We start from the raw sequence: 27,261 nt of genomic DNA, 5'->3' as shown, positions 1-27,261 counted from the left end.
AAACAGTGCTCACATTATGTCCAATTTTAAAAAAAAAAAAAAAAAAAAAAACAGACTGGATGTCTCAAAAAATAAGAAAAAAAAAAAAAGTGGGAAAAAAAAAAAAAATTTTTGCGGGGGGGGGGAAAAAAAAAAAAAAAAAAAAAAAAAAAAATATAAGGAATTATGCTTAAATGCAATTTCGCCATTACACATGTCCCTCGTCTGCAGGTATTCCGCACAAAGTTGGAAGTGGGCCCTCGTTTAGAAGAAGTCTCCCAGCTAATCCTGCCTTGTACTGACCGAAGTTGGAGAAACAGTTAGCTGATGTGTTAGCTAAAGTGGTTAGCACACACCAAATGTTTCGGCCGATGACGTAGATAGCCCTGTCGATTTTGAACAGCTAACCAGAGACTGAAGGCAGGATACATTCAGAAACCCGTATCTCACTCAAAACAGCATGGATGTTTTTTTCCCCAAGTTTGTATGCATGTGGAAGCACCTGAGACACAAAATAACACCCCAAATCCCAGAAAAAAGTATTTTTTCATAATATGGGCACATTAAAGTTTGGCATTTTAACATGGGTGGGGGGGTCTTGACTGCGGAGATTCTCTGTTCTTTGTTTTGGTAGCCGGTCCAGCCACGCATTCATGGTTCCTAGGCGAACTGAGACAGCAAAGCTCTTGGACTGTAATGTCCGTCTAAAAGGCTCAGAATAGCAGCCAATATCTTCAGTTGGATTTCAGTTTGTTGTCCTTGGTCTCCTGTAGCAAGAGCTGAAGCAAAAGCTTTCTGCTTATCCAGCTTTGCCAAACAATTACCTAAAAGGGAGAAGGAGTTAACAACGAAACCACTTTGGTCAAACTTACCAAATATACAACGAGGGAAACCATGTACAATCCTCAGGGATACAAGGCACCTTGCACAGAAGTGACGGATTTACTATAGTGGAATCCTAAATATATCAGAATCAGCTTTATTGGCCAAGTAAGTGTGTACAAAAACAAGAATTTAATGTGCAGAGAACCTAAGAACAGGGTTCCGTTTCAGGAAGGAGGTTTAACAAACTCTGAGTCTAACCCTGATGTGTGAGTTGATTTACCCTGAGATGGGAACCAGAACAGCTGATATGAGTTGGTTCATGCACGTGCACCACCACAATAAAAAAGCAGCATGAATGGAGCCATGATACTACGATTCACCATGGCAACAACCACAAACAAACGGTTATGTAGCGTAGGCTGCATAACAGACTGGGTAGAAAAACGAATAGGAAGTTATCTGAAAATTAAAATGTTGGGGTTTCAATATCACCTCCCGACATATAACACCCTGCGAAATAAAGCAGAAGTAGGCCTAAAGCAGCTTCTTCATCAATGGGATTGTCAACAAAAGGAAATGCCATGTTTTTAGAAAAAAAAAACGTTTTATAGTCTGCCTAACATGGTTAATAAACCAACAAAAAAAATGTTGTTCATGCCGATAACAAACTGCGCTAAAATGCACCTGATACAGACTGAATGAATGAATGAGGAAATGAATGCGTGCCGTGTCAGAGGGAGGAGACTGAGAGAAACTGGAGGTTTCTGGAAGAAAACCTGCTCCCGACCAGGTTAGGTTCACAGGCTCAGTTACCATAGTAACTGACCCTGAGGTTAAGTTACCTCTCTTTCTGAAACCGAAAACCCAGAGTTTCCCTCATCTCAGGGTTAACAAACTCAGAGTTTTCACTAAACCTGCTTTCTGAAACGGGCCCCAGAGGCCTGTACTATGAAGCAAGATCAACATGTCCTGGATCTCTTTCAGTTATCCGGCTTCACCTAACCACCGCGGTCCCACATAAGCTGTATCACGACGCTGGTTATCAACTAGTTCAGTCAACTCAGGGTTTCCCAATCCAGCGGCGCGCGCGTTCACATAAAAGAGGCGGTGTTTGCGCACCACGACCAATCGCAGGTTTCTACCAGAGCCGCCTATCTTATATATAAGAAGAGCAAATTATAATTCTACATAAATATGAAGAACACAGACTCGGTTTTACAGGGAAAACGCAATACAGCCGCTGCTTCCTAAAACAGGAAGGAAAGCTGGCAAAAAAAAAAATAGCCGACGCTGTAGATGTTTAAATCACAACTCCAATATCACTTCCCCATCAGTCAGGACCAAGATCTGACCATAATTACACTTGTGCTTTCCATAAACTGTCTTTGCTTTAGCCTATTATTTCAGTGGCAACCCTGGCAGTGGGAAGCGATCGTGAGAGCAAATAAAAAATATAAAAACATAATTCAAACCGCTGTGCGCATTGGCGACACACGGCTCAAGAAGCCGACATGTAATTCCCTCCAATTAAAATATATATTTCATAAAAATACCCATCAGGGAATGTTAACGGGGTTGTCGGTCTCTAAATGTTTTAACTTTTATCAGCGCACCCCTCTCTCCCCCTTTATCCCTCTCTCTCTCTCTCTCTCTCTGCGCACCGCCGCCTGATCTTCTTTAAGAACGGTGACGCCGTTATCAATCGAGTATTGATTGGTCAGTAGGTGGTGCTTTTACACCGGTTGATCTCTGATCTCCAACATAACCTGCTCCTGACCAGGTTAGGCGTTCAGCATGAGTTACTACGGCAATTGAACCCGATAACAAGTGATCCACCTTCGTGATACAGAAAATCCTGGGTTGAACCTGAAGTTAGCTTGCTAACGCCAAATCCTGCTTCGTAGTACAGGCCTCAGGTCATAAAGGTCTCAACCATACAATAATAGGCAAGCCCCCAGCTGGAAAATGCACACATTGTAATCAACCAGAACCAGTCCAACATGTACTACTATGCTGTAAGAAATACAATATCAAGAGAAATCACTTCTTCAATGAATAAGGAAGACAAAATATCTTGCTGATTTAGCTAAAAGAATCTAAAAGTGTTTTTTATTTGTACTCTGCATAATCTCTTGCTCCACACTCCAGTCCAGTTGGTGGTGGTAATGCACATCTAAGATCTGCCAATAAACTGAAGAAGAAGAAGAAGAAGAAGAAGAAGAAGAAGAAGAAGAAGAAGAAGAAGAAGATTTATAACTGAAGGCTGATCTTATGAAACATGCATGAGGCTGGTGAGGAGAGTGTGAAGAGAACAATTGGGAAACATTCCAGGGAACAAAGTTATAGGCCTATCAAGACTGAAGTTAGGGCACACAGGTTTAAATAAAACAATGCACTTATTAGGGAAACATCCTACAGGATTATGTGAATGTGGTTTAGAAGAAACGGTTGTTAATGGATGTTATCTGTCGCTGCCAGAAGTATAAAACACAGAGAGGAAAACTAAAGAAGGAATTGAAGGTGTGTGGGGTAGAAGTATTGAATCTTTAGAATATATTTAGCATTGAAGAAGGGTTAAGAAACTGGATTAATGAAAATAATTTAATAACCTGTGTTTTTGTTTGTTGAGTCTATTCTAGTATAGTTGGTTGTAATGCACCTATTTGCCACCCGACATTAAACAAGAATAAGACATTTTTGGGAAATTAAACACATGGACATTACAACAGTCTCTGCAAATAACTCTGGAAAGATGGTGTTAAAACACATTTTCGCATATCTACAACACACTGGACTAATCACAAGAGTATGAGAAGAATGTTACAAGGATAGAGTAGGTGGCGGTAATGCTCCGTCTGGTTGCAAGTCGCCATTAGAAAGAAGAAGAAGAGCGTGAAGGGCCTGCTTTACCATTTTCCTCATGGAACTTGAATGCAACACACCAGCAGCAAGATTCCCCCTGCGCATGCTCACAACGTTAGCCTTAGTACTGAGATGTGTGTTTTTAGAAGGTGTGTTGTCATCCAGGCACTTCGGTGTGTGTTTTTTGCATGCATTTTTTAGTGTATTTGGAGCAAATCATTTTAAGAGACAGTTGTAGCTACCCTACAGCTGGAGGAAACGGACTATGTCGGCAAATAAAACAAAGAAAGTCAAAATGGCTACTAAATCTTGTCCTGAATGCGACCAACAGGTGAGGAGAATATAGGTTTCCGTTTTGAACGTTGTTACTGATTGCGTACCTTATGGAATGTTCGTAGACTACTGTCATAATAAGTTCGTAGACAACAGTCATAATAATGTTGCATAACGCTAGGGCTCTTGTATACGGAGATCAGTGGCAGCCCACACACGTTGAACAAGTTAACGTTAGCTGTGGCTTTCTGTTTAGCAAAGAAATCCTTAAAATTTTCTGAAATGTTGAAATAATTAACATATTTAAACCTATGTCGGCATTTTGTGACACCTTTGTATTCGGCAGATCAACGTCATTACACGATAGAGAAACGTGAGCTGGGCAAGCAGTTTAAAAGTTTATGTACCGACTTGAAGAGTAATAAACATTTGACCAAAATCTAGGCCATTTCATTACTTTATAGCATCTGAACTTGGCTATAGCAAAGAGTTCAATTCAATTTCAACATTTCTCGATGGGATTTGGCATGATCGTATCTGTCAGGGCTATCTTTTTTTTTTTGTGGTCGTGGTGATTTTAAGACGAAGGAATTACAGTAACGTTATACTCATTAGGCTTTCTCCTGATATTTCCAGAATAGCATACAAGAAAGCATTCCACAAGGTTGGTCAACATTTTATTGGGCTCGCAGTAATGCCAGACCTACAGCGTTTTCTCGTTTAAATGGACTTTTCTTTTTTTTTTTTTACAGTTTGCAGGTCTTAGTAGTGTCACAATAGCTGCATTTTGACTTCAATACCAAATTTAGTATCACAATACTGTATCAAAATGATACTGAAACGACACTGATTCGATAATCCATACCTAATAGGCTAGATCAAACACAACTCTGTAGGCTAATAAAAACGAGGACTCGATGAGACACGTGGACATACAGGGTGCAAAACCTTGAGACCCACAGTGTAGAAAATACATTTACAATGGGTCTTCTTCTTCAGGTGTGCAAAGGTGAGAAAGGAGTAGGGCTGCCCCTTCTTGGTCGCTTAGTTAACAATACATATGTACCTTTTGTCTCTGTAATGTTGTTTATCTGTATTGAGACAGATCTTAAACCATCTTCCTTGACTGGAAAGCACTTTGAGTCAACTTCTGTTTTAAATTATTTGAAATGAAAATGAATTGACTTGACTAATCAGCCGTTTTGGTCTGATAGTGTGTTCCATTTACCTCGGAACTCGGAAGCCCGAACTGAGAATGACACCCGAGTTGACTGCGTTCCATTTAACAAGTCGGATTTTCACTGTGGGGTTAGCTCTAGCCAGAGGCCTATACTAAGAAACAAGATTTGGCGTTAACAAGGTAACTTCAGGTTCAACCCAGGGTTTTCTGTATTATGAAGGTGGATCACTTGTTACTGGGTTCAATCGCCGTGGTAACTTATGCTGAATGCCTAACCTTGTCTGGAGTAGGTTAAGTTGGAGATCAGAGATCAACCGGTGTAAAAGCACCACCTACTGACCAATCAGTACTTGATTGATAACGGCGTCACCGTTCTTATAGAAGATCAGGCGGAGCTTGGTGCGCAGAGAGAGAGAGAGAGAGAGAGAGAGAGAGAGAGAGAGAGAGAGAGAGAGAGAGAGAGAGAGAGAGAGAGAGAGAGAGATGCACTCATAAAAGTTAAAACATTTAGAGACCGACAACCCCGTTAACATTCCCTGATGGGTATTTTTATGAAATATATAGATTTTAATGGGAGGGAATCTGCTATTTGCCGGCTTCTTGAGCCGCATGTCACCAATGCGCACAGCGGTTTGAATTATGTTTTATTTGCTCTAACGATCGCTTACCACTGCCAGGGTTGCAACTGAAATAATAGGCTTAAGCAACGACAGTTTATGGAAAGCACAAGTGTAAATATGATCAAATCTTGTGCCTGACTGATGAGGAAGTGATATTGATAAGCGTTGTGAATTACGCATTTACAGCATCGGCTATTTGTTTTGCCAGCTTTCCTCCTGTTTTAGGAAGCAGCGACTGTATTGCGTTTTGCCTGCAAAACCGTGTTTGTGTTCTTCATTGTAGAATTATAGTTTGCTCTTCTTATGTAAAATATGCGGCTCTGGTAGATGTTTGCGATTGGTCGTGCTGTGCAAACCCCGCCTCTTTTATGTGAACGTGCGCGCTGCTGGATTGGGAAACCCTGGGTTGAGTGAACCGCGGGACTGCGGTTGTTAGGGTTAGTGAAGCCGGGTAACTGAAAGAAATCCAGGGCATATTGATCTTGCTTCGTAGTATAGGCCTCCGGTGAGCCACTGTTAGCAATACCAGTTGATAACAGCACATTACACTGTTTTTTGTACAAACAACGTAGCAACATGTCCACAGATAGAAGTTGGACAGGACTGTGTACGACTGATTTAGTGAGACACAAATAAGACAGAAGTGCTGTCTGAAAATGCGCACAGTTATCACCATATTTAAACAATTTAAACGAGACGGGGATCATCACTGCCTGGTACTCCAGTGCGACCATTCGGAACAGGTGTAAACACTTACCAGAATTACCAGCTGGACACACAACCACTGCAGGCCAAAAGCAGCTTCTTATTTTAAGAATGTTAAACTTACTCAAGGTGGAAAAGAATTCCTTACGAGGCAAGTGTGAAACATATAGCTTTTTTGTCAAATTTACAGAATATTACATTGATCTCCTGTAGAGATAGAATATGCACGAAAGGAGGAAAACTACTCTGAAATGTGTTGTGAAAAAAAGGCTAGCTAAACCTTTGAGCCCCACTGACCCAGGTGTTTTCAGAGTTGCACCTTTCTTGTTAGTCTCCTCTCTGTTCTGGCTTTTCCCACACCAAAAAAATTTAAATTGGAAATATAGATACATAAATCATTGTATATTGAAAAAGGTTTACTGATACGCGTAAGACGGAACTTTTTTTAAAAGGTTAATTTAATAAAATTTATTCCAAAAAGCAGCTGAGAGCATCTTTTTTTGCTATAACAACAGCTACTGCTACAGTATCCTAGCTAGAGCACTATGTGGAGCAGTGCTAACGTTAGATAAAACTAAGCGGTGGAGCGAGCTAGAGAAAGAACAGAGAGAGAGAGTGGTGTTGCTATAAAACAAAGTGAGTTCCCTGAACAGGGAGTACCCAGTCATACCGTATTTGGTAAAACTTGCTGTGCTCCGACTCCATTTTTTCTTGTTTTTATGGAAACGACAGGTCTTGCTACTCCGCTTGTCATTGATCGGCTGTCATAAAAGCACTTGAAGCAGGGTGGGGTTTTTTTTTCAGAAAAGTTTAACTTTTTTCAACTTCAAAAAGACGAGCTGCAAAAAAGAAGTCGGCAGTGGCGTTTAAAAAAAAGCCTTCAGGACTTTTTTGAAAACACAGTTCACTCCATAGGATTATAATGTAAAGACGCTGGCAGCTTAAAGTGCTCATATTATGCTTTTTGGCTTTTCCCCTTTATTGTGTTATCTTTTCTGTGCATGTTATAGGTTTACAAAGTGAAAAGCCCAAAGTCCACCCCAAAGGGACTTACCATCTCCAACAGAAAACACTGTTCACAAACTGCTCCAAACAGCTCTATTGTTGTCCAGCCTTTACTTCCGTGATGAACGTGCGTCACTTTGTAACACGTAATGCTCACCTAGCTGCTAGTGTGGCACGCCCTCTAGAGGTGTTGAAATTAATCAAATAATCGATGCATCGGGATGCGGACAATATGGACGATGCTGCATTGATGCAGTGGCCCACCATAATCGGATTATAACGCAATGACATTGCTCGTTAATTTTCCAGCCGCGGCATAAACATTCAAATGAAAAATAAAATTCTCAGTAGCCTAACCCGTTTCACACACACACATAGGCAGACAGACACACAAACGAAGAAACACAAACACACACGCAAAACGGCTGAGCCGGAAGAGTGGAGAGAATCAGAAATCGAGAAGAGGAAAGAAAACATTGAGAAACATCGAGAGATGCTAGAATAGTTAGCTTGGAGAAGATCTAAGTGGAATAACGAAGCTGAAGAGGTGTAGCTACACTACGGCACTGTTCCTGTCTAACAGCAGTGGTTTAGAACAAACATTGTGCCAGTGTGCCTGGCTAAAGTTGGAGCTAACGGACTAGCTAAAGTTGGAGCTAACGGCGGAGAGTTACTAGTTCGGAGGACGCTGATTTTGGACTGGAGAGGACTTTGCCGTAGCTAGTGACTGGTTTTCGTGTTTGAGTTTCTTGGACTAACCGCTAACTGTAAGTTGGATTTCTGTGTGTTTGCTTCACTGTAGATAACGTCCTGCTGCACGTCCACATGAGCTACCATCCGGCCCGCAACTTCTTCTTTTTTTTTTTTTTTCACTCAGCGTGTGTGGGTGGGTGGGTAGGTGTTTATTTTTATTTTTATTTTATTAGTTTATTTGTCAGGGACCATGCACAGTTCAAGCCCTGTACCAGAGTTAGCTATACAGCTAATTTACATCTGTGGTCCCTGGGCAAGGGGGATAGAAGACAATACAGGTAATACTATCAAAAACAGATAAAAACTCAACAACAACATGTAACAAGCATTACTCATACAAAACTAAAATACACATGTACATTCCATGTTATAAAAGGGTCAATGATCACATATTTGATTTGCCTTCAGCCAAGTCTTTAAGGACATTTTAAAACTGCTTAGACTTGCACAATTTCTAATATGAAGTGGAATTAAGTTCCACTTTTCTACTACAGTAAATGAAAAAGCTGATTGACCAAATTTAGTCTTCCTAAATTGAGTGTAACAATCACCTCTTACAGAAGCCCTAGTGATCCTTACATTATCTCTGCGAAATGACACACATTGCTTGAGTGGGGGTGGTGCAAGATCATGGATCAATTTATACATCAGGCACATGTCTGCAAAACAGAGAAAACTGTCAAAGGTTAATAGGTTATATTTTTTTATGATGTTACAGTGGTGATAGTTTCTTGGTTTTTTGTCAAGAACTTTCAGAGCTTGTTTGTAAAGGGTACACAAAGGTTTTAGCGTAGTCCCACCGGCCTGGGACCAGCTTGTAGAACAGTAAGATAAATGTGAAAAAATCATTGAATGCAAAAACAGTTTTGCTGCGGCTATTGGTAACTGGTGTCTTATATGTCTAAAATTTGCTAAACTAGCTCTGACGCAATTGGAGACCTTTTTTATGTGTTTTTTAAAACTTAAGTTAGAATCAATAATTATGCCCAGATACGTGAAATGATCAACAATATGTATCACCTCTCCCATAATATAGATATTGGGCTGATGTTGTTTAACCTTCCTCTTGATAGAAAAATACATGCCCACTGTTTTGCTTACATTAAGAGTAAGACAACTAAGAGTTAACCAATCTGATACTTTTATTAGAGCTGCAGTAAGTTTTGCTGCAGCTTGTTCTCTGGTTTTCGCATGGGTATAGATAACTGTATCGTCTGCGTACATTTGAATGTGGACTTCTGGGCAAATTAATGGTAGGTCATTAATATATAAACTAAATAAAATTGGTCCTAAAATCGATCCCTGAGGGACTCCAGTAGTGCAGTTAGCAAAGGAGGAACATCTATCATTAATCCTGGTGCACTGCTTTCTAGAATCTAAATAAGACTCCATCCATGTCAGAGCACTGGGAGAGAAATTAATCTTTGACAGTTTGGATAACAAGACATTGTGATTCACTGTATCAAATGCCTTCTTAAAATCAAGAAAAACAGCACCAACAACCCCTCCATTGTCAATGCTGGATTTTATTTGCTCAATAAAATAACAATTAGCTGTTTCTGTGGCATGATGTTTCCTAAATCCAAACTGCATGGGATGCAGTGGAAAATGGCCTTGATTTAAATAGGCTAGTAACTGGTCACAGACTACCCTTTCCGTTACTTTGGAAACAGCAGGGAGGATACTAATAGGTCTATAGTTTGTTATATTAGTTGCATCTCCAGCCTTAAAAATAGGGGTTATTACGGCTGATTTCCAGGCATTGGGAAAAAAACTTTGTTTAATGGATAAATTTACCAGATGAGCAATTGGAGTACAAAAGATACTTTTATACTTCTTCAGAAATGCACAATCACAAGAAAAAACATCTTTAGCATTAGAGTTCTTAAACTTGCCTAAGATTTTAATTATGGAAGAATCTGGCACTTCAGAGATGCTAAACAGTGGAAGATTATCATTTGATGGTGTAATGACCTTCCCTCTTAGACCAAAGCCTTGTGCCAAATCTTGAACTGAATCTATAAAATAACTATTAAACATAGAAGAAATTTGATCTTTGTCTTTAGTTAAGGCTCCATTTACTTGAATTTCAAACTCTTTATCTCTTTTTTTGGTATTCTTTAAAGCTCTATTGATGTTTTCCCAGGTTTGCCTACTGTTCCCTTTGGAATCATTTATAATATCAATAAAAAACTTTGCTTTTGCCTTTCTCAATTCATTTACAACTTTATTACGTAACTGTTGAAAGGTTCTCCTATGATGGGCTAACCCTGATTTAATTGCAGTTTTTAGTACATGATCCCTCTGCTTCATTATGTGTTAACACAGTGGTTTAATAGGGTTGGAATAAGTTTTACATTGAAACTGCTGTAAGGAGGAATCATTTTGTGTAGCTGGAGTGTTTTAAGTGGAAACTGATAGAGAAACGGGTAAAGAGGTAGTTGTGTGTAATATCATTTGAAGAAATATTGCAGTTAGCATATTTGAAAGGTGTGATTTGTGTTACGTTTTTTTTGTTATTTAATCTAACGGCTAAATATTATTTGTACATTTAAGTTATTGTTCAGTAAACAATACCTTTTTTGTTAAAGAGTTGTCTGGGGTCAGTTATACAGCACAATAGATTTGCTGGAAAAAGAAAGGTGGTATATGACTAATCCAAAATAGGTAAACCTTCGTGGTAGCTACTTTAAAGAAATGAACCCAAACACTTCTAACCTGACTCCGCCAGATGGATTGCTTCGCATTTGCTCGGCATATCCATCTGGGAACTTTCCGTTGGAGAACTTTTGGGAAGGGGCGAAAATACTGGTTAGCTGATTGGATGAACCATCTGTCTATCCCCTATGTTGGTGATAGACGGGCCAAATCAACCAATCAGATCCACGAAGCGTATGAAAATACAACCACAAGCCCACCCCTGCTGCTGCAGGCAAAGCATAGCTCGTTAGCTCCTGCAAGCAAGCAACATGTCGGTAAAGGATATTTGCCGTTTGTGTAACGAGAATTTAGGAATAAAAGGCACCCTTTCAGGTTCCTGGACCATATTCCAAAAGAAGGATCCAAGAGAAAAAAAGCATTAGCGAGTGGCTAACAGAATTGGGGCTACCGCTGTCTGAAAATACTGTTTAGCTGATTGGATAAACCATCTGTCTATCACCACCTAACCCACCTCAAAACCAACGCTGATTGGCCCGGTCGTTTGGCTAACGGCTCCAAATTTTCTCTATCTCAAGATGCCAGACTGATCTGCGAGTGGAAAACTGGAGCTCGCGAGATCAGGACGGTCTCACGAGGCTAAAACACTTCATCATTCCAGTCTAAAGTTATGTATTGCAGCTTGGGCATTGCACTTGACAATGCAAGTTTGTCAAGTTAAATATCCTATATGGCTTTAATAGAAAATTGTTTTTTGACGCATCGTTATGCATCGAGATATTGAATCGCTGACCTGATAATTGTAATCGAATCGGGAGATCAGTGAAGATTCACACCTCTAACGCCCTCATACTCTGCTTCTGACTGGCTGGTATTCCTTACCTAGCTACTGTGCATGTGCGACTCACAACAAAGATGGAACAGAAGTAGGGGTGGGCGATATATATCGTTTACGATAATATCGTCATTGTTGTTAACGATGTGCAAATTGACATTATCGAGTATTTAAATTACTTAGAAAAAAACACTTCAAAACATGCATTGGAACGCTACACATTCACTCATGTCAACAAAGATGGCGGCGCGCTATTGTGCAGCGGCTACTAGCTCTCCTGTCGGTGTATATTTATACAAGTACAGCCACACTGAACTAATCAATATAGGACTACAATACAACACAGCCGTTATGAGAGCCTTCCAGGCGGCTCATAACATCCCGGAGGACATAGCCAGACCGGGCGCTGCGTGGGTTGTCGTCGGCATCTAGCACGCCGAGCTAGCTACCGGCAGGATGATCAAATAACTCCGGCAAGACCAGAGGCAGAGGACTGCATTTTTGTGCATAATGAATGGAGTACCAACAGCAGGAACGTTGCCCAGCACTGCTCACCTGACCTGGAAGCCCTGTCGGTAATATACAGGCCATTTTATTTACCACGAAAACAGCACACTGCCGTCTACATAGCCCCCGATGCTAACGTTAGCACAAGTTTGGCTCACTGCTAACCATAGTGAACAAACTGCAGCGCGATCACCTGGAGGGGATACAGGGGACTTTTACAAGGCATCCTTAAAGTCTGTACTCCCCAGCTTTTTCCAGCATGTAGCTTGTGCTACTAGAGGGAAGAACACACTAGACCATGTATACTCTAACATAGCATACAGAACTGCGCCTCTCCCTCACCTGGGCCAGTCAGGTCACATCCAACTATTTCTGATCCCAGCATAAATCACGGTCAGAAGGACTATACAGCCATGTAGAAGGACTATCAAAACCTGACCTGACACTGCCCTATCTCATCTCCAGGACTGCTTCCAATAAGGACATGGTTGTGTGCAAAATGTTACAGAACAGAGCCCTTTATTATTATGATTTAATCTTGCTTGTATGCTGCACAATTTACATTACAGCAGAGGTGTACAACTGAATGTTTACTCAGAGTTCAATGTTCCTACACTAGTTCAATTAGTATTAGTATAGTATTAGTATTTTGTCTTTGAATTGTTTTTACTTGAATACTTACATTTTAAAGAAAATAAATAAGAATTGTTTCATTCAACATTGTACCCATTATTATAATCAGTGATTAAGTAACTCAGACTTTTAAAAACACATTTTTAAAGGATATCGTCTAGGGATGCACCGAAATATGGCTACAATCTGATAGTCATATACAGTATATAGTAGCCTAAGAACAGAATAGCTTACCTATTGTTGTTGTTGTTGTTATTATTATTATTATTATTATTATTTGAGGCACTTTCTTGCAGGATTTCACTGAACATATCAGACAACGAGGATGCATGCCCCTCATTTGGTGCAGAGAGACAAGTCTTTTTTTTTTCTGCGCTCTGATCTCCTCCTGCTCCGTGCGCTGCTCCGTCTCCGTCTCCACGCGGGTTCTCTGCATCCATCGCGGCCTGGATCATTTCTCGTGCACCCTGTTTATTTCCGCATCCAAGTAATGGTCTTTATAACGCGGATCAAGTACAGTGTGTACCAGACCGGTACATAAAGTGTACATAAAGTGCAGAGGATCCGAATAGATCTCACTGAAACGTGTGCTGACCGACTCTAAGAGCGTACTTTCATTGTTTTCACTCCGTGGTCCGTCTCAACCTCTTTGCTTAGGAGACGCTTTGCAGGTGGAATGGATCGGGTACTGACACGTGCAGGTCGCGGTTTCTGTTTGCGTCATCTCAACATTTCGGCCATATTGTTTCGGTGATAAAAGTATTTCGGTGGCCGAATATTCGGTGCATCCCTAATATTGTCTAATTATCGTTATCGTCAAAATCGGCAAAAATATAGAGAGATTATTTTTTGTCCATATCGCCCACCCCTAAAGAGAAGTACGATGCATCACTTTGTAGCTAAAACTGAGAGCTCAACACACAGGGTGACAAGAGGAGCTGCAGGCGCAGTAAAACAAAAATATTGTGTAGGACATTGCTATTTTATGTTTGGGTAACGGGGTGATCCCCAATCAGCACCTTTGTTTTGGGGTTACAGAAAGGACACCTGTTTGCGCGGGCTGATAAGTTTCGTTTTTGAGTTAGTAGTGAGAGTGGCCGGGAGAAGCACATGTAGATATTTCTGTGGTGTATCGTTGTTGTCTGTGTCGCCATCTGTGCATGTGTGCGTACAGAGACATGTGAGTACATTGGTGTAAATGTTTACATATGTGTATTTTCGGTGCCTTAGCTTATATAAATGTTATCTGTTCTGGCGTACTCATTTGAAATGCAGTATGTTAGCAATTCGCTAGCAGCATGCTAATGCCTAGTATTATTAGTGTTACATTACTATTGTGTTTATATGTGTACTCCCATGACACTGCACAATTATTATCGGAGTGTTTACAATGGTTGTGTAGTGGAGAACTATGATTGGGCATAAAAGTGTTGAGGTCATGGGTCGATAGGGAATTTATTTTATTTTGTATTTGAATTTTTTTCCCAGTGGCAGCAAGGGATAGGTAGGAATTTTTTTGTTCCTTTACAGTAGCGATGGATACTCAATTTTTTCATAACCTAGCCTATCTGTTACTACATGTACAGTTGTTGCTTAGTAAATTGAAAACATGTCATTCACGTGCATATTAAGTAGCCACATGTATCTGTTTTGGTCTTATAATACATCCACAGATTTACCGCTCCAGCGGAGAGGATGGTTAGTAGGGCTTTGACTCCGAACTTCGTTGGTCGAATGATATTCGAATATAAAAAAAAAAAATGATATTCGAACGAATATTAAAAAAAAAAGATATTCGAACGAATATTAGCCAGCCCCTAATATTCGAACCTGTTATGGGCATTATTTTTTGTAAATGCGTTGGCTTGTAAACGTTGTTTTTAGTTCAGATTCCGAGGCTTTTTCACGCATTTCAAAATGTAACTACACGTCGCGGCGACGCACGTCTCTCAGCCGTGGCTCGGTAGCATTGCATTCCCCCCTAATTCTCAAAAAAGGCTGGCTTGCCCAGGGCCAGGCCAGCTCCGCAGCGTCTTTCTCCCGTCGCGTTCCGCTGTCTATCCTACCTACACCGGCCCCGCACCCTGTCTCTTCTCCCCTTATACCTGCCTGCTCAGTACTGCTGCACATGAGGAGAGAGCACAGAGGGGAGGGCGGGGCTGCTCCTCAGTCACAGAACAAAAGAGAAAGGTGACTGTTTCGGCGGCCACAGGAGAGAAATACCTTGCGTGCTCGCTGGACAATACTGGCGACTCTTTTTTATTTTACAGAAAGTCGCCAGATTTGTCGCTAGTCGCTTTTGTGAAAAAAAGTCGCTAAGTTGGCAAGACCGCCCACAGCATTCAGTCTAAAATAACGCATGCGCAGAACGGCTCGTGCAGGCAGAACGGACTGCTAGATTCAGTCTAAAATAACGTTAAGTCAAACATAATGGGAAAAGCAGGCTACAGCTAAATTAAGACTTTACAGTAATAACAAAGACAAGTATTGAGTGATTGTATTTTAGTAGAACTGACATAACAGCTGTTATATATGTTAACGTTTATTTTCAAGTTTTATTTTGAGGGTCTTTTAAAGTTTACATGCTGTCTCAGCTAGCGGTTAGGCGAATTAGCTGTTAGCTAAACTAACGTTAGCTGGAGGCTAGCGTGGGAACAGATTGGGTAGTGTCGTAAATCCTCGTACCACAGCACTTGCGTGAACATGTTGCGCATGCGCAGAACGGATTATGCAGGTTACTGACACCAGCACACGAGTATAAACATCAGACCAGTTACGTAGGCATACGGTGAAAGCTCCGAACTTCCTGTCGAAAGCATACTGTTTGTGTTTAATCCAGGGTCTGACTTTAAATTTTTTTTTTAAACTGAAGGCATTTAATGGTCAAAATATTATTAATAAATATTAGAATATATTCGAATATTAATATTAATTAAAGCTGCGAGCAGCGATGGACGGGCCGCTCCTTGCGACCGTGCATTCGCTCGGCACTTAGATGCTGCAAATCATCACCAATGAAAAGGGAACTCCCTGCCGAGTTCAACGATACCTCACACAAGACTCTACGTCATACGGTTCATCAGCTGTGAAAGGGGGCCAGGCTAAAGCATAGGGGTGGACCAAACCATTACCAATGAATAAGGAAGTCTCTGCTGAGTTCAATTATAGCTCACACAAGGGTCTACATCAAACGGGTCATTAGTTATAAAAGGGGGCGTGGCTAAAGCATAGGGGGCGAGCCAAACCAACACCAATTAAAAAGGAACCCTCTGCTGAGTTCATTGATACCTCACACAAACGTCAACCTTAAATGGTTCAAATGTTATGAAAGAGGGCGTGGCTTAAGCTTACGGGGCGGGTCAAACCATCACCGATGAAGAAGGAAGTCTGTGCTGAGTTCAATGACACCTCACACAAGGGTATACCTTAAAAGGTTCAAATGTTATGAAAGGGGGCGTGGCTAAAGCTTAGGGGGCGGGTCAAACATCACCAATTAAAAAGGAAGTCTGTGCTGAGTTCAATGACACCTCACACAAGTGTATACCTTAAACGGTTCAAATGTTATGAAAGGGGGCGTGGCCTGAGTAAGTGGGCATGGTCATATTATAGGGGGCGGCTCAGTATCACATGTAGACCACACATTCTGAGTTTCATGCAAATCGGATGATGTTTGTCATATAAGGCGCATTTCATGTTGCCAGCAGGGGGCGCTATGACCAAAATTAAATTTTGGCCTGTAGGTGTCCTCAGGCCTGGACCCTTGTCAATTGTGAGAAATTTCGGTGAGATAAGACAACGTACACTCAAGTTACAACAACTTCTTTGTTCATCGCCAAACACTCAAAATGGCCGCCACGGCCACACCGTCTGACGAAAAGTTTTTCTTTCAATAACTTTTCATCGTTAAGGTGTTGAGATGATACAGACCAAGTTTGAAGTCCATCGGATGAAAGCTCTAAGAGTAGTTTGTTAAAGTATTGCACCTTGACTTTTAGGCCTACTTCCTGTTGCCACTAGGGGGCGCTATGACTTTAAGTAAATATCGGCCTTTATTTGTCTTCAGGGTTGGACTCTTATGAATCCTGAAAAGTTTCGAGCCAGTTGGACAATGTACACTCGAGTTACACCCACTTCCTGTTTCGGCGGCGAAACGCACAAAATGGCCGCCCCGCCACGGCCACGCCCTATGACGAAAACTTTTTCTTTTAACAACTTTTCATCTTTAGCATCTTAAGATGGCACAGACTGAGTTTGAAGTTGATCGGATGAAATCTCTAGGAGGAGTTCGTTAAAGTACGACATGTGGAAATGGCCAAAATTTCGAACTTTCAATTCAAAATGGCGGACTTCCTGTTGGGTTTAAGGTATGGCTCTAATGAAGTTTTTTGTACATCTTGACATGTTACATACAGTACAGGCCAAAAGTTTGGACACACCTTCTCATTCAATGCGTTTCCTTTTTATTTTCATGACTATTTACATTGTAGATTCTCACTAAAGGCATCAAAACTATGAATGAACACATATGGAATTATGTACTTAACAAAAAAGTGTGAAATAACTGAAAACATGTCTTATATTTTAGATTCTTCAAAGTAGCCACCCTTTGCTTTTTTATTAATAAGGGAAAAAAATTCCACTAATTAACCCTGACAAAGCACACCTGTGAAGTGAAAACAATTTCAGGTGACTACCTCATGAAGCTCATTGACAGAACACCAAGGGTTTGCAGAGTTAACAAAAAAAGCAAAGGGTGGCTACTTTGAGGAATCTAAAATATAAGACATGTTTTCAGTTATTTCACACTTTTTTGTTAAGTACATAATTCCATATGTGTTCATTCATAGTTTTGATGCCTTCAGTTAGAATCTACAAAGTAAATAGTCATGAAAATAAATAAACACATTGAATGAGAAGGTGTGTCCAAACTTTTGGCCTGTACTGTATGTGTACCAAGTTTCGTGAGTCTACGTTAAACGCACTGCAGGGGCTCAATTATTTTAACTTTCTAGGGGGCGCTAGAGAGACATTTTTGTGCGGCTATTCGCGAAACCCTTAGAATACGTACATTTTCACCAGACTTGATGCGACCGCCAAATTTGGTGAGTTTTTGAATATGTTAAAGTGATGGTTCGGAGTAATTCACCCTAGGGTCCTTTGCACCATGACCTGGAGCCAAACACCCCCCCAGAAGCTTTTTTCACCTGGGTCTAACATTGGGCGAGTTAGCGTAGAGTAGCGTTAGCCGCTGAATAGCTTAGCGCGGGGCTAATGGACCCACGTTTGTATCTCTTAAATGACCCCACTAATAATGCCCGAAATTATACCAAAGGTCTACACTAGTATATATAGGTTATGCACTCATAAAACGATGGATTGGAAAGTTTGTAAGTACACCAGAAGTTTATGTAAATAACACTTGCCTGCTGGCTTCTGCTCTCTGCTGTTGTTGCTGCTGTGAGATGAGTGCTTAGGGACATCTACAAATTACAACACCGAAAAGAAATGCAACAAAAATATTTTTTAATTTAACTTATTTTTTAAAGTAAGTGCTGTAATATAACTAGCAGGAGACAAGTAATAATTGAGGTAGGTTTGGAGACATTACCTTATTTAATCATTAAATTAATACATATTTTTGTTGTATCTCTTTTCGGTGTAGTAATTTATAGACGGCCCTAAGCACTCCTCTAACTGCAGGTAGCAGCAGCAGCAACAGAGCAGAAGAGAGCAGGCAAGTGTTCATAAACTTCTGGAGTATTACAAACTTTCCAATCCATTGTTTTATGAGAGCATAACCTATATATACTAGTGTAGACCTTTGGTATCATTTCGGGCATTATTAGTGGGGTCATTTAAGAGAAAATAGAAGCGGTCCATTAGCCCCGCTTCGCTACTCAGCGCTATCGCTTACTCTCACGCTAACTCGCCCAGTGTTAGACCCAGGTGAAAAAAGCTTCTGGGGGGGTGTTTGGCTCGAGGTCATGGTGCAAAGGACCCTAGGGTAAATTACTCCGAACCATCACTTTAAGCCCCTCAAAAGGCCAATTCATTTGATGGGAAAAGAAAGAAAGAAAGAAAGAAAGAAAGAGAGAGAGAGAGAGAATAATTCCTTCAGTTTCAATAGGACCTTCGCCGCTGTCGGCGCTCGGGCCCTAATGAACATACGAACTTCGAATATGATTTTTGGGCAAAAGTCAAAGCCCTAATGGTTAGTTTAGACAGCAGCTAAGTTTACAAGAGTTTGTCCAAAAATCAAGATTCGTTGCAAACTAAGAAACAGTTAAACTACAAACTGACATCTTTCATTTTAGCTTGTTTGTAAAAAGTCGCTATTTACAGAGTAGAGCTGTGTTTGCACAGCGCATTGGGCAAGACTGGACAGCGCAGTCAGAGCAGACTGAAATATCGGTTTCTACATGTTTATGCCTGTAGAACAGGTAGGTGGGTATACTGTTAAGTATTGACTTTTTAATCATGGAGGGTTTATTGTAGGCTACTTACAGTAACGAGTGTAGCGTTAGTTCATCTGCGCCAGCGGAAGTAAATAATGTATAATCTGTAGCTATCGTTTGAAATGTGCTGCGTGAAGTAACGCACACACATCGGCTCTGCTGTGTGTGTGGGTGTGTGTGTGTAGACGGCCCTAAGCACTCGTCTTACAGCAACAACAGCAGAGAGCAGAAGCCAGCAGGCAAGTGTTATTTACATAAACTTCTGGTATACTTACAAACTTTCCAATCCATCGTTTTATGAGAGCATAACCTATTTGTACTACTTGTAGACGTTTGGTATCATTTCAGGCATTATTAGTGGGGTAACTTACGAGATACAAACGTGGGTCCATTAGCCCCTGCGCTAAACTATTCAGCTGATAACGCTACTCTAGGCTAACTCTCACAATGTTAGACCCAGGTGAAAAAAGCTTCTGGGGGGGTGTTTGGCTCAAGGTCATGGTGCAAAGGACCCTAGGGTGAATTACTCCGAACCATCACTTTAAACACAACATATAGTTCATGAGTGGTTTTATCTGCCCTGTTTAACGTGTTGAAGCTCCCCAGCGGCGCAGTAGCGCTGTAGCTGGCCGCTGAGGGCTGCTTGAAGGCGCCGTCCGCACGCTGCTGCTGCTGCCTGGACACAGCAACGTTAAGTGCCGCTGCGGCGACATCGGGTCCTCTTCCAGCATTGCTGGAGGACAACAGGCATCTTGCATCGCAAGAGTGCTGTACAAAAATGTAATTATAGTTTGCCTCAAACTTTTTATTTGTGTATTTATTTAATAATTAATTATTAAAAACTTTTGGTTTTGCACTGACAAGACATTTAAACACATCACCTTGGACTTTGAGAAACTTGGATTTTTGTTCACTATTTTCTGACATTTTGCAGACCAAACAATTTATCGAGAAAATAATTGGCGAAAATAGTTGCAGCCCTAATCTTCTGTATGTTTCCTTTTTGATTCTCTCTAGATTCCAGTTGCGTGCAAGTCCTGCCCATGTGGTTATGTGTTTATTAGCAGAAAACTCCTAAATGCCAAGTTAAATGAGCGCTCCTCTCCAGCCATAGCAGGTAAGGTTCAGCTTGCAAACGCTAATGAATTATGTCTGAAAATGTAGTTCAACCTTGTGTTTAATGGTTGATTGATTCTTCTTAATATGTTATGAGCAAAGTAATATTAATTCTATTACATACAGAAATACAAACAAGCCAGGGTGTTTTTCCCCTATCCCAGAATACATAAGCAGTGAAGCCAGACCTTACTCGAGTACTGACACAGTGCTGTGGAGATAGGCCTGGCAATATGAGACTATAGGGGATGTGAGTGGAAACACATCCAACATGCTGACACCCATTTGAGATGAGGAAAATACTAAATCCTTATCCCTGCTGCTTGAAAGCAGGAGTTAAGGAGCATAACAGGATGAAACAATCACTGAAGCAGTTGACAGTTACATTACATTACACCTAATTGTTAAACAATTGTCTGGAATCGAATACTCAACAATTCACAGGGTTTCCGCGAGGTCTTAAAAAGTCAAAATTTCAAAATCAGTCATCATTTTTAGGCCTTAAAAAGTCGGAAATTCGCAAAAGTATTGTGTTCAAGGTCTTAAATAATTTCAAACAGGTCTTACATTTTCCTACGTCCATGTAACGCTACCTCTAATGCTCATTGAAATGTTTTTTTTTTTTTATTCCGTGGTGTTGTAGTTCTTTCTTTCGCTCATCCAAATATAATTTGCTCTATATGTACAGATTATTATAACTCTGTGCCGCTTTTATTCAATTTTAATATTTCATAATCAATATATCAATTTTAATTTTATTTATTTTGCAAGTACTCGTGACTGCATTTAATTTTATGTTGCGATATAGGTCTTAAATTTCATTCATAATGGGTCTTAAAAAGGTCAGAAAAAGTCTAAAATTTGACTTCGATTTTTAATTTTGGGATTCGGATATACGTTTTTTGGCTGAGCATGCACATATACTGCGTAGGTCGTCAAACAGTCCGGCAAATAGGCAGGTCTTTCCATTTGTTTTGAATGCCTGCCGCAAAAAGGAGAGACCGATTTCAACTTTTGGAGAAACGCAACTCAACATCACTCTGCTGTGGCCAATCATGTAAACAGAGACCAGACTACAGCAGACAACACAATAAAGTGCAGCTCTACAGACTCCACAGTCAGTGAATTGTTACATTTCATTCAGATATCTTGACATGATTGGTCAAGGGAACCCTTTTAAAACGGCCGTGCAAGTTTTTCCCTCTCCAAAACATAGCCTTACTTTGGAGCGTTTTTTAACCTCCTTTCTGAAGAGCTAGCATTGTATAGTTTGTACCAATGGGTTCCTTAGGTCTTTTCGTTTCATATGATACAGATTCATTTTATGAATCAATATTGGATCATTCAAGTGAAAGTCGATATTTTTTATTTATTTTTTTAAACCCCGCCCTATAAATTATGGGGATATGTTTTTCATTATCCATGTTGTCTGCTTCAGACAAGCTGGACTTTAAGCGGAGGAGGACAGAGCGCATTCGCAGAGAGAGGATAGACTCTTCTTTAACCAATGACTTGGAAAACAGGAGAAGATCCCGGGCAAACAGCCAATCAGATCCCATCCGGAGAGGAAGGGGCAGACCAAAAACAGTGGGGCTGAAGAAACACGAAGAGGAGAAAGGTAAAAGAAGTGGTTATTTACAGTTTCTTATCACAGGTCTCTTGTGATTAGGCTTGCCGCGGTAGTCGGTGTTACCGGTGTTACACTGTGAATCGATTACATTTTTTGCCCAGCACCCCAATTGTGGTCTTGTTTTTATAGAAATAACCAACTGAGACCAACACGACGATGGTGGGGGATTTGGCGTCAAAGTGAAAAGGAAAAGTGCAGAATCAGATGATTTATATCATGTATAATATATTTATAATAGATGATCAGTGTGTTTTTTGCCAGATTCACTCTCAGAGCAAATAAACCAGTAACCTGATTGTTAGCTGACCGCAGAGCCAAGTTGTTAACTCTGTGGGGCTGAAGATGTCATATACGACATCAAATAATACCTTTATGGAGTCTGAATAGATGCGCGGAGAGAGGATTTAGGCAACAGACATTTAAAAACCTTGAGACATCTGTGCCTCGGAGCCGTTGATTAAAAGTGACGTCAATTAAATATGACGTGGCACAGCTGCATCAGCTGTTCATTGTTTTGTCATATGCTGTACTTTATGATCTCTCTCAGATAAGCTGAACAGTGTTCATGACAAATTATGTATTTACTTTAAATTCAATTCACAACGTGGCATAATATGACAAGAATGTATGGATGTTGTACATTTCTATTTGTTTAACACATTTATGTATTTATAATATACATACACACTAGTCTATATATATATATATATATATATATATATATATATATATATATATATATATATATATATATATATATAGCTATTTTAGTGTAAAACTACAAATGTTGGTATGAAAAGAATTAAACAAATATATACAGTATATTATATACCCACAAACACTCTTATCTATTGTTGATGCGTGGATCGGCTCTTCATCCGTATCCGTGGGTAGGTTTAAAATCATCATCCAAATGAATTAATTATTTTCTCCAAATTTAGAGACCGCCTGGAAACTTCACTGCTCCTTTACAGTCCCTGTAGGCTACTTTGCTTTTTAAATGGTGTATTGTATGGCTGTATGAGTGAAACAAGGATTTACTTTAACGATTAGAGAGGCTGCTTTCAGTAACGTTTCCATGTGCGCAGTAATGTCTCTGTAGCTCATATCAGACATTTCAGCAGCAAAACTAACTAGTTATAAACTTGCCAGAGGAAACAAAACTAGACCTTGAGCTTCTGAAGTAATCATAATAAAGTTAAGCTGCTGTTTCTCGAGCATCTTTCTGGGGACGCACTTACAAAGGAAGCTGTCTGTCTGACAGCAGCTCTGCTATGTTTTGATTTTAGATGTTAATATTTTCCTCATTAATTATGTATTATTTCACCCACCCACTATTAATCGGAATGTTTATTTGATCCGACCGGCCCGATCTGTGGATTAACCACAGGGCCGCGGATATAACTGTATCATCTCTCCCTCTTTTTCTCTCTCTTTCTCTCTCGCTCTGTCACGCCTCTTTGTTTACATGCCATGGGTGAAAAGACTTTCGCAGAGGATACATCGGTGTATCCTCGATTATAGCTCCTCCAGGGAGCCTCCTCGCTCCTCTATGTGCATTTTAAGAATTGGGACGTCCTTCAAGGTGGCGCACTGAGAATGATTTCTGGGTCACAAGCCGGTGGATCGAGGAGTCAAGGAGAAAAAAATGAACTCGCTCACTGGCTTCAGCTCTTGGTTCACCGATTCCAAAACACCTCCAATCCAAGCATCCTCTCAATCATCCTCTGCTTGGAGCCCCAGCACAGTCCTTTTGGGGAAATTAAAATACAATAATACAAAAAAATATCTTGCCAACCTTATTTTAAAAATGCTTAGGATGTGGTAAAATTATAAAACCACATCATATTTATCTACATCGAAGAAGAAAGGGATCAAAACTCTCATTTACTTTGTTTAGCATTGATGGTAACACTTTATTTGAAGGGGTGTGCAGACTGACATGACTAGGGATGTAAGGATTAGCGGTGTAACTGTAAACCACGATAAAAATGTTGACGATAACAATTACCGTTTACATTTAAAATATCATTATTATGGTGGATTACCACGGTGTGGAAACCATGTTTTTAATCCTTCCCAGCTTCATCTGAGTCTCCTGAAGTTGCCGCACAGGCACACTGCGTAGCCTACGTGTGTTTCTTGAAGCTGGAATCATGGCGGAAGGAGGAGATGACAGCCCTCAGAGCATTTATCAGCCTATTGCCTTTTTTTTTTGTAACATAATAAACACTGTTACCCTTTTTGAAACCATTTCAGCTTGTGTAGGCCTATCAGTGCTTTCTGGAAATATTGAACACACTTTTGAAAATACCGCAATAATACTGAAAACCGTGATAATTTTGGTCACTCTAACCGTGAGGTTAAATTTTCATACCGTTACATCCCTAGACATGACATCGTCATAACCATGACCTGACATCTGTCATGAACACGAAGGAGTCTATGAACGTTCAGGACTACTGTCATTAAGTGTCATTCAGTAACTTATGACACTATTAATGCTAAGTTGGTTGTATAAGATGTCTTTGTTATGACAACTTGACATTAACCAACAGTGTTGGGAGTAACGCGTTACAAAAGTAACGCAATTACAGTAATGTATTCCTTTTTGCTGTAACGCAGTAATATAACTCATTACTAATGAAATTTTGGTAATATTATTACCCGTTACAAACATTTTTTAAGAATTTCCCAACACCGCGAAGCATTTGTTCACAGAAAAAAAAGCCGAGAGTATTATTTCATAACATCTGTGTCCCAACAGGTGACGGTACGTCAGCTCGGACAGCAGTGTGTCCGAGCCACTGACAGATTTAAACATGTCGGGAATTAATGTTTAGGCTTGCTTACACGTAAATCATTGCCGTTTATCAGCCGTGGAGAGTAACTCTGCCTGTAGTGTAATGGCTTGACGACCAAAAACGCTTGTATTTTACTGTGACCATTTACTGTTCAATATGTTTCTGTCATGAACGGTAATAATTATTACAGTTGCAGTTTTACAAACAAGAAAGTGACCAACTGTCAGTACCCGATCCGTTCCACCTGCACAATCCGTTCTGCGCATGTGCAAGATGACACGTATGCCATGACGTAGGCGCAGTTGATAATGCTGCGTTCATTCCACCACCACCTTGGAATAACTGCACCGCTTCCACCTGCACGATCCGTTCTGCGCATGCGCAAGATGTTCACACGCTAGCCTACCAGCTAACGTTAGTTAGCTAATAGCTAATTCGGCGGACCACTAGGTGATTATAGCGGTCTGCCGTTAGCCTCCCCCGGGAAGCTAACGTTAGTTTAGCTAACGGTTAATTCGGCGGACCGCTAGGTGATTATAGCGGTCTGCCGTTAGCCTCCACCGGGAAGCTAACGTTAGTTTAGCTAACGGTTAATTTGGCTAACCGCTAGCTGATTGCAGCAGTCTGCCATTAGCCTCCACAGTTAAGCTAACGTTAGTTTAGCTAACAGCTAATTCGGCTAACCGCTAGCTGAGACAGCATGTAAACTTTAAAAGACCCTCAAAATAAAACTTGAAAATAAACGTTAGCATATATAACAGCTGTTACGTCAGTTCTACTTTACTTGTGCTCATTTAAAATACAATCACTCAATACTTGTCTTTATTGTTATTACTGTAATGTCTTAATTTAGCTGTAGCTTGCTTTTCCCATTAAGTTTAACTTAACGTTATTTTAGACTGAATCTAGCTGCAGAAACAACGTAACCAGTGGGGCGGTGCCTGTTATTTCGAGGTGGCATGAACACAGCATTATCATCTGCGCCTACGTCATGGCATACGTGTCATCTTGCACATGCGCAGAACGGATTGTGCAGGTGGAACGGATCGGGTACTGACACCAACTTAGCTTGACGGACATGTTGCATCCATAGACAGTATTTGTTGCATCAACAACATGCATAACAGTTGCATCTCAGTAAGCTAGCAAGAGTACACAAGGTACACAACCGACAACTTCCGTGTAGGCTACTTCAAAATAAAAGCACTTCCTGTGACGGTTCGCAGTAAAACTAAATTACAGTTAAACAAATAAGGTTGTGTACCTTTTCACATATCAGCTGTAAATCAAGTACTGTAAATAATGTAAATAGTGAGTTTTAATCGCACTATAATTGACAATTTCCTTTAGACTGTTTTAAACTAAACAACATGAATTTCTTATTCAAGTGCTTTAAACAAACATTTTACAACAATACCGTAGGCTGCTTCAATACAACTGTAAGGTACTTTTAATTGAGTATTTTCATTTTCTCCTACTTGCCTATTGTACGTTTTACTTATCTATTTTTTATAGCTTTAGTTACTTTGCATATTCATATTAATTATACAAAATATTATGAATAATCTGTGATGTATAAGTTCCAAAGATGAGACTTTATTGATCCAGTGGTGAAATTCACAAGCTAGCTGCCAAGTCAAACTTCCGCTGTTATTTTGGTGAAAGTAACTCAAAAGTAATGCAAAAGTAGTGTAACGCATTACAATTCAGAGACAGTAATAATGTAATATAACTAATTACTCTCAAATGACAGTAACTAGTAATCTATAATGTATTACATTTTGGAAGTAACTTGCCCTTGTTAACCAAGACAACATAACCTGTAATGAATATGTCATGGCAGGCCTAATTAATAAACCAATAACCTAAACTGTTAACATTACATTAAGTCATAAGTGGCTGGTTCTGACAATGGCTGTCATGAGACTGAATATTTTCCTTGACCTCAAGTAAAGTGAAACAATTTGGACTCGTCATTAGGGTGTCATAAAAGTTATAAGACCAGTTTGACGACAGTGAATGCACTACTGAGGTTATTTAATGAGTTTTGAATGGATGATGTTAGCTTTGGGGTGGCGGTAGCTCAGTCCATAGGGAGTTCGGTGGGGAACCAGAGGGTCGCCGGTTCAAGTCTATGGGCTTCTTCTTCTTCTGTCTTTAGGCTAAGATTACTCGTTGCTAACAAGGGGGTAAGCTTCGCTTCAGAACTCGAGCCATCTATGGCACCATTTTGTTGCTACCTGGCCATCACCTCCTGTTAGCATTCCGCTGACCCCCTTTTTTTTTTTACTGTCACTTGACTGCGAAAAACTTTACATCTGAAGCGTTTAAAGACTCTATTTGTCCATTGTTTATTTCTAAAGAAACACGACAATGTATAAAACGCTCCATTACCTTGTACCTCACGTTATGGCTCCGTAG

The 27,261-nt window shown here is 40.3% G+C and overlaps 1 protein-coding gene across 2 annotated transcripts in view; it reads left to right on the top strand.

The window, feature by feature from the left end:
• Positions 1 to 3,713: 3,713 nt before the first annotated feature.
• The window catches only part of c3h16orf87 (chromosome 3 C16orf87 homolog), a 25,590-nt gene continuing 2,042 nt past the window's right edge, over positions 3,714 to 27,261 (top strand). Inside the window, exons 1-4 of one of the 2 annotated variants that reach the window (XM_039795832.1) lie at positions 3,714 to 3,997; positions 20,308 to 20,407; positions 21,845 to 22,024; positions 24,120 to 24,612. In XM_039795832.1, the coding sequence (XP_039651766.1) occupies positions 3,932 to 3,997; positions 20,308 to 20,407; positions 21,845 to 22,024; positions 24,120 to 24,262 (489 nt within the window). In that variant the 5' untranslated portion in view covers positions 3,714 to 3,931 and the 3' untranslated portion in view covers positions 24,263 to 24,612. Of the gene's footprint in view, positions 3,998 to 20,307; positions 20,408 to 21,844; positions 22,025 to 24,119; positions 24,613 to 27,261 lie in introns of those variants that run through there. The other variant, XM_039795833.1, reaches the window with a different exon arrangement.

The sequence above is a fragment of the Perca fluviatilis genome, chromosome 3, assembly GCF_010015445.1.
Source record: "Perca fluviatilis chromosome 3, GENO_Pfluv_1.0, whole genome shotgun sequence".
Taxonomy (NCBI): domain Eukaryota; kingdom Metazoa; phylum Chordata; class Actinopteri; order Perciformes; family Percidae; genus Perca; species Perca fluviatilis.
This window is presented reverse-complemented; position numbering and strand designations above follow the sequence as displayed.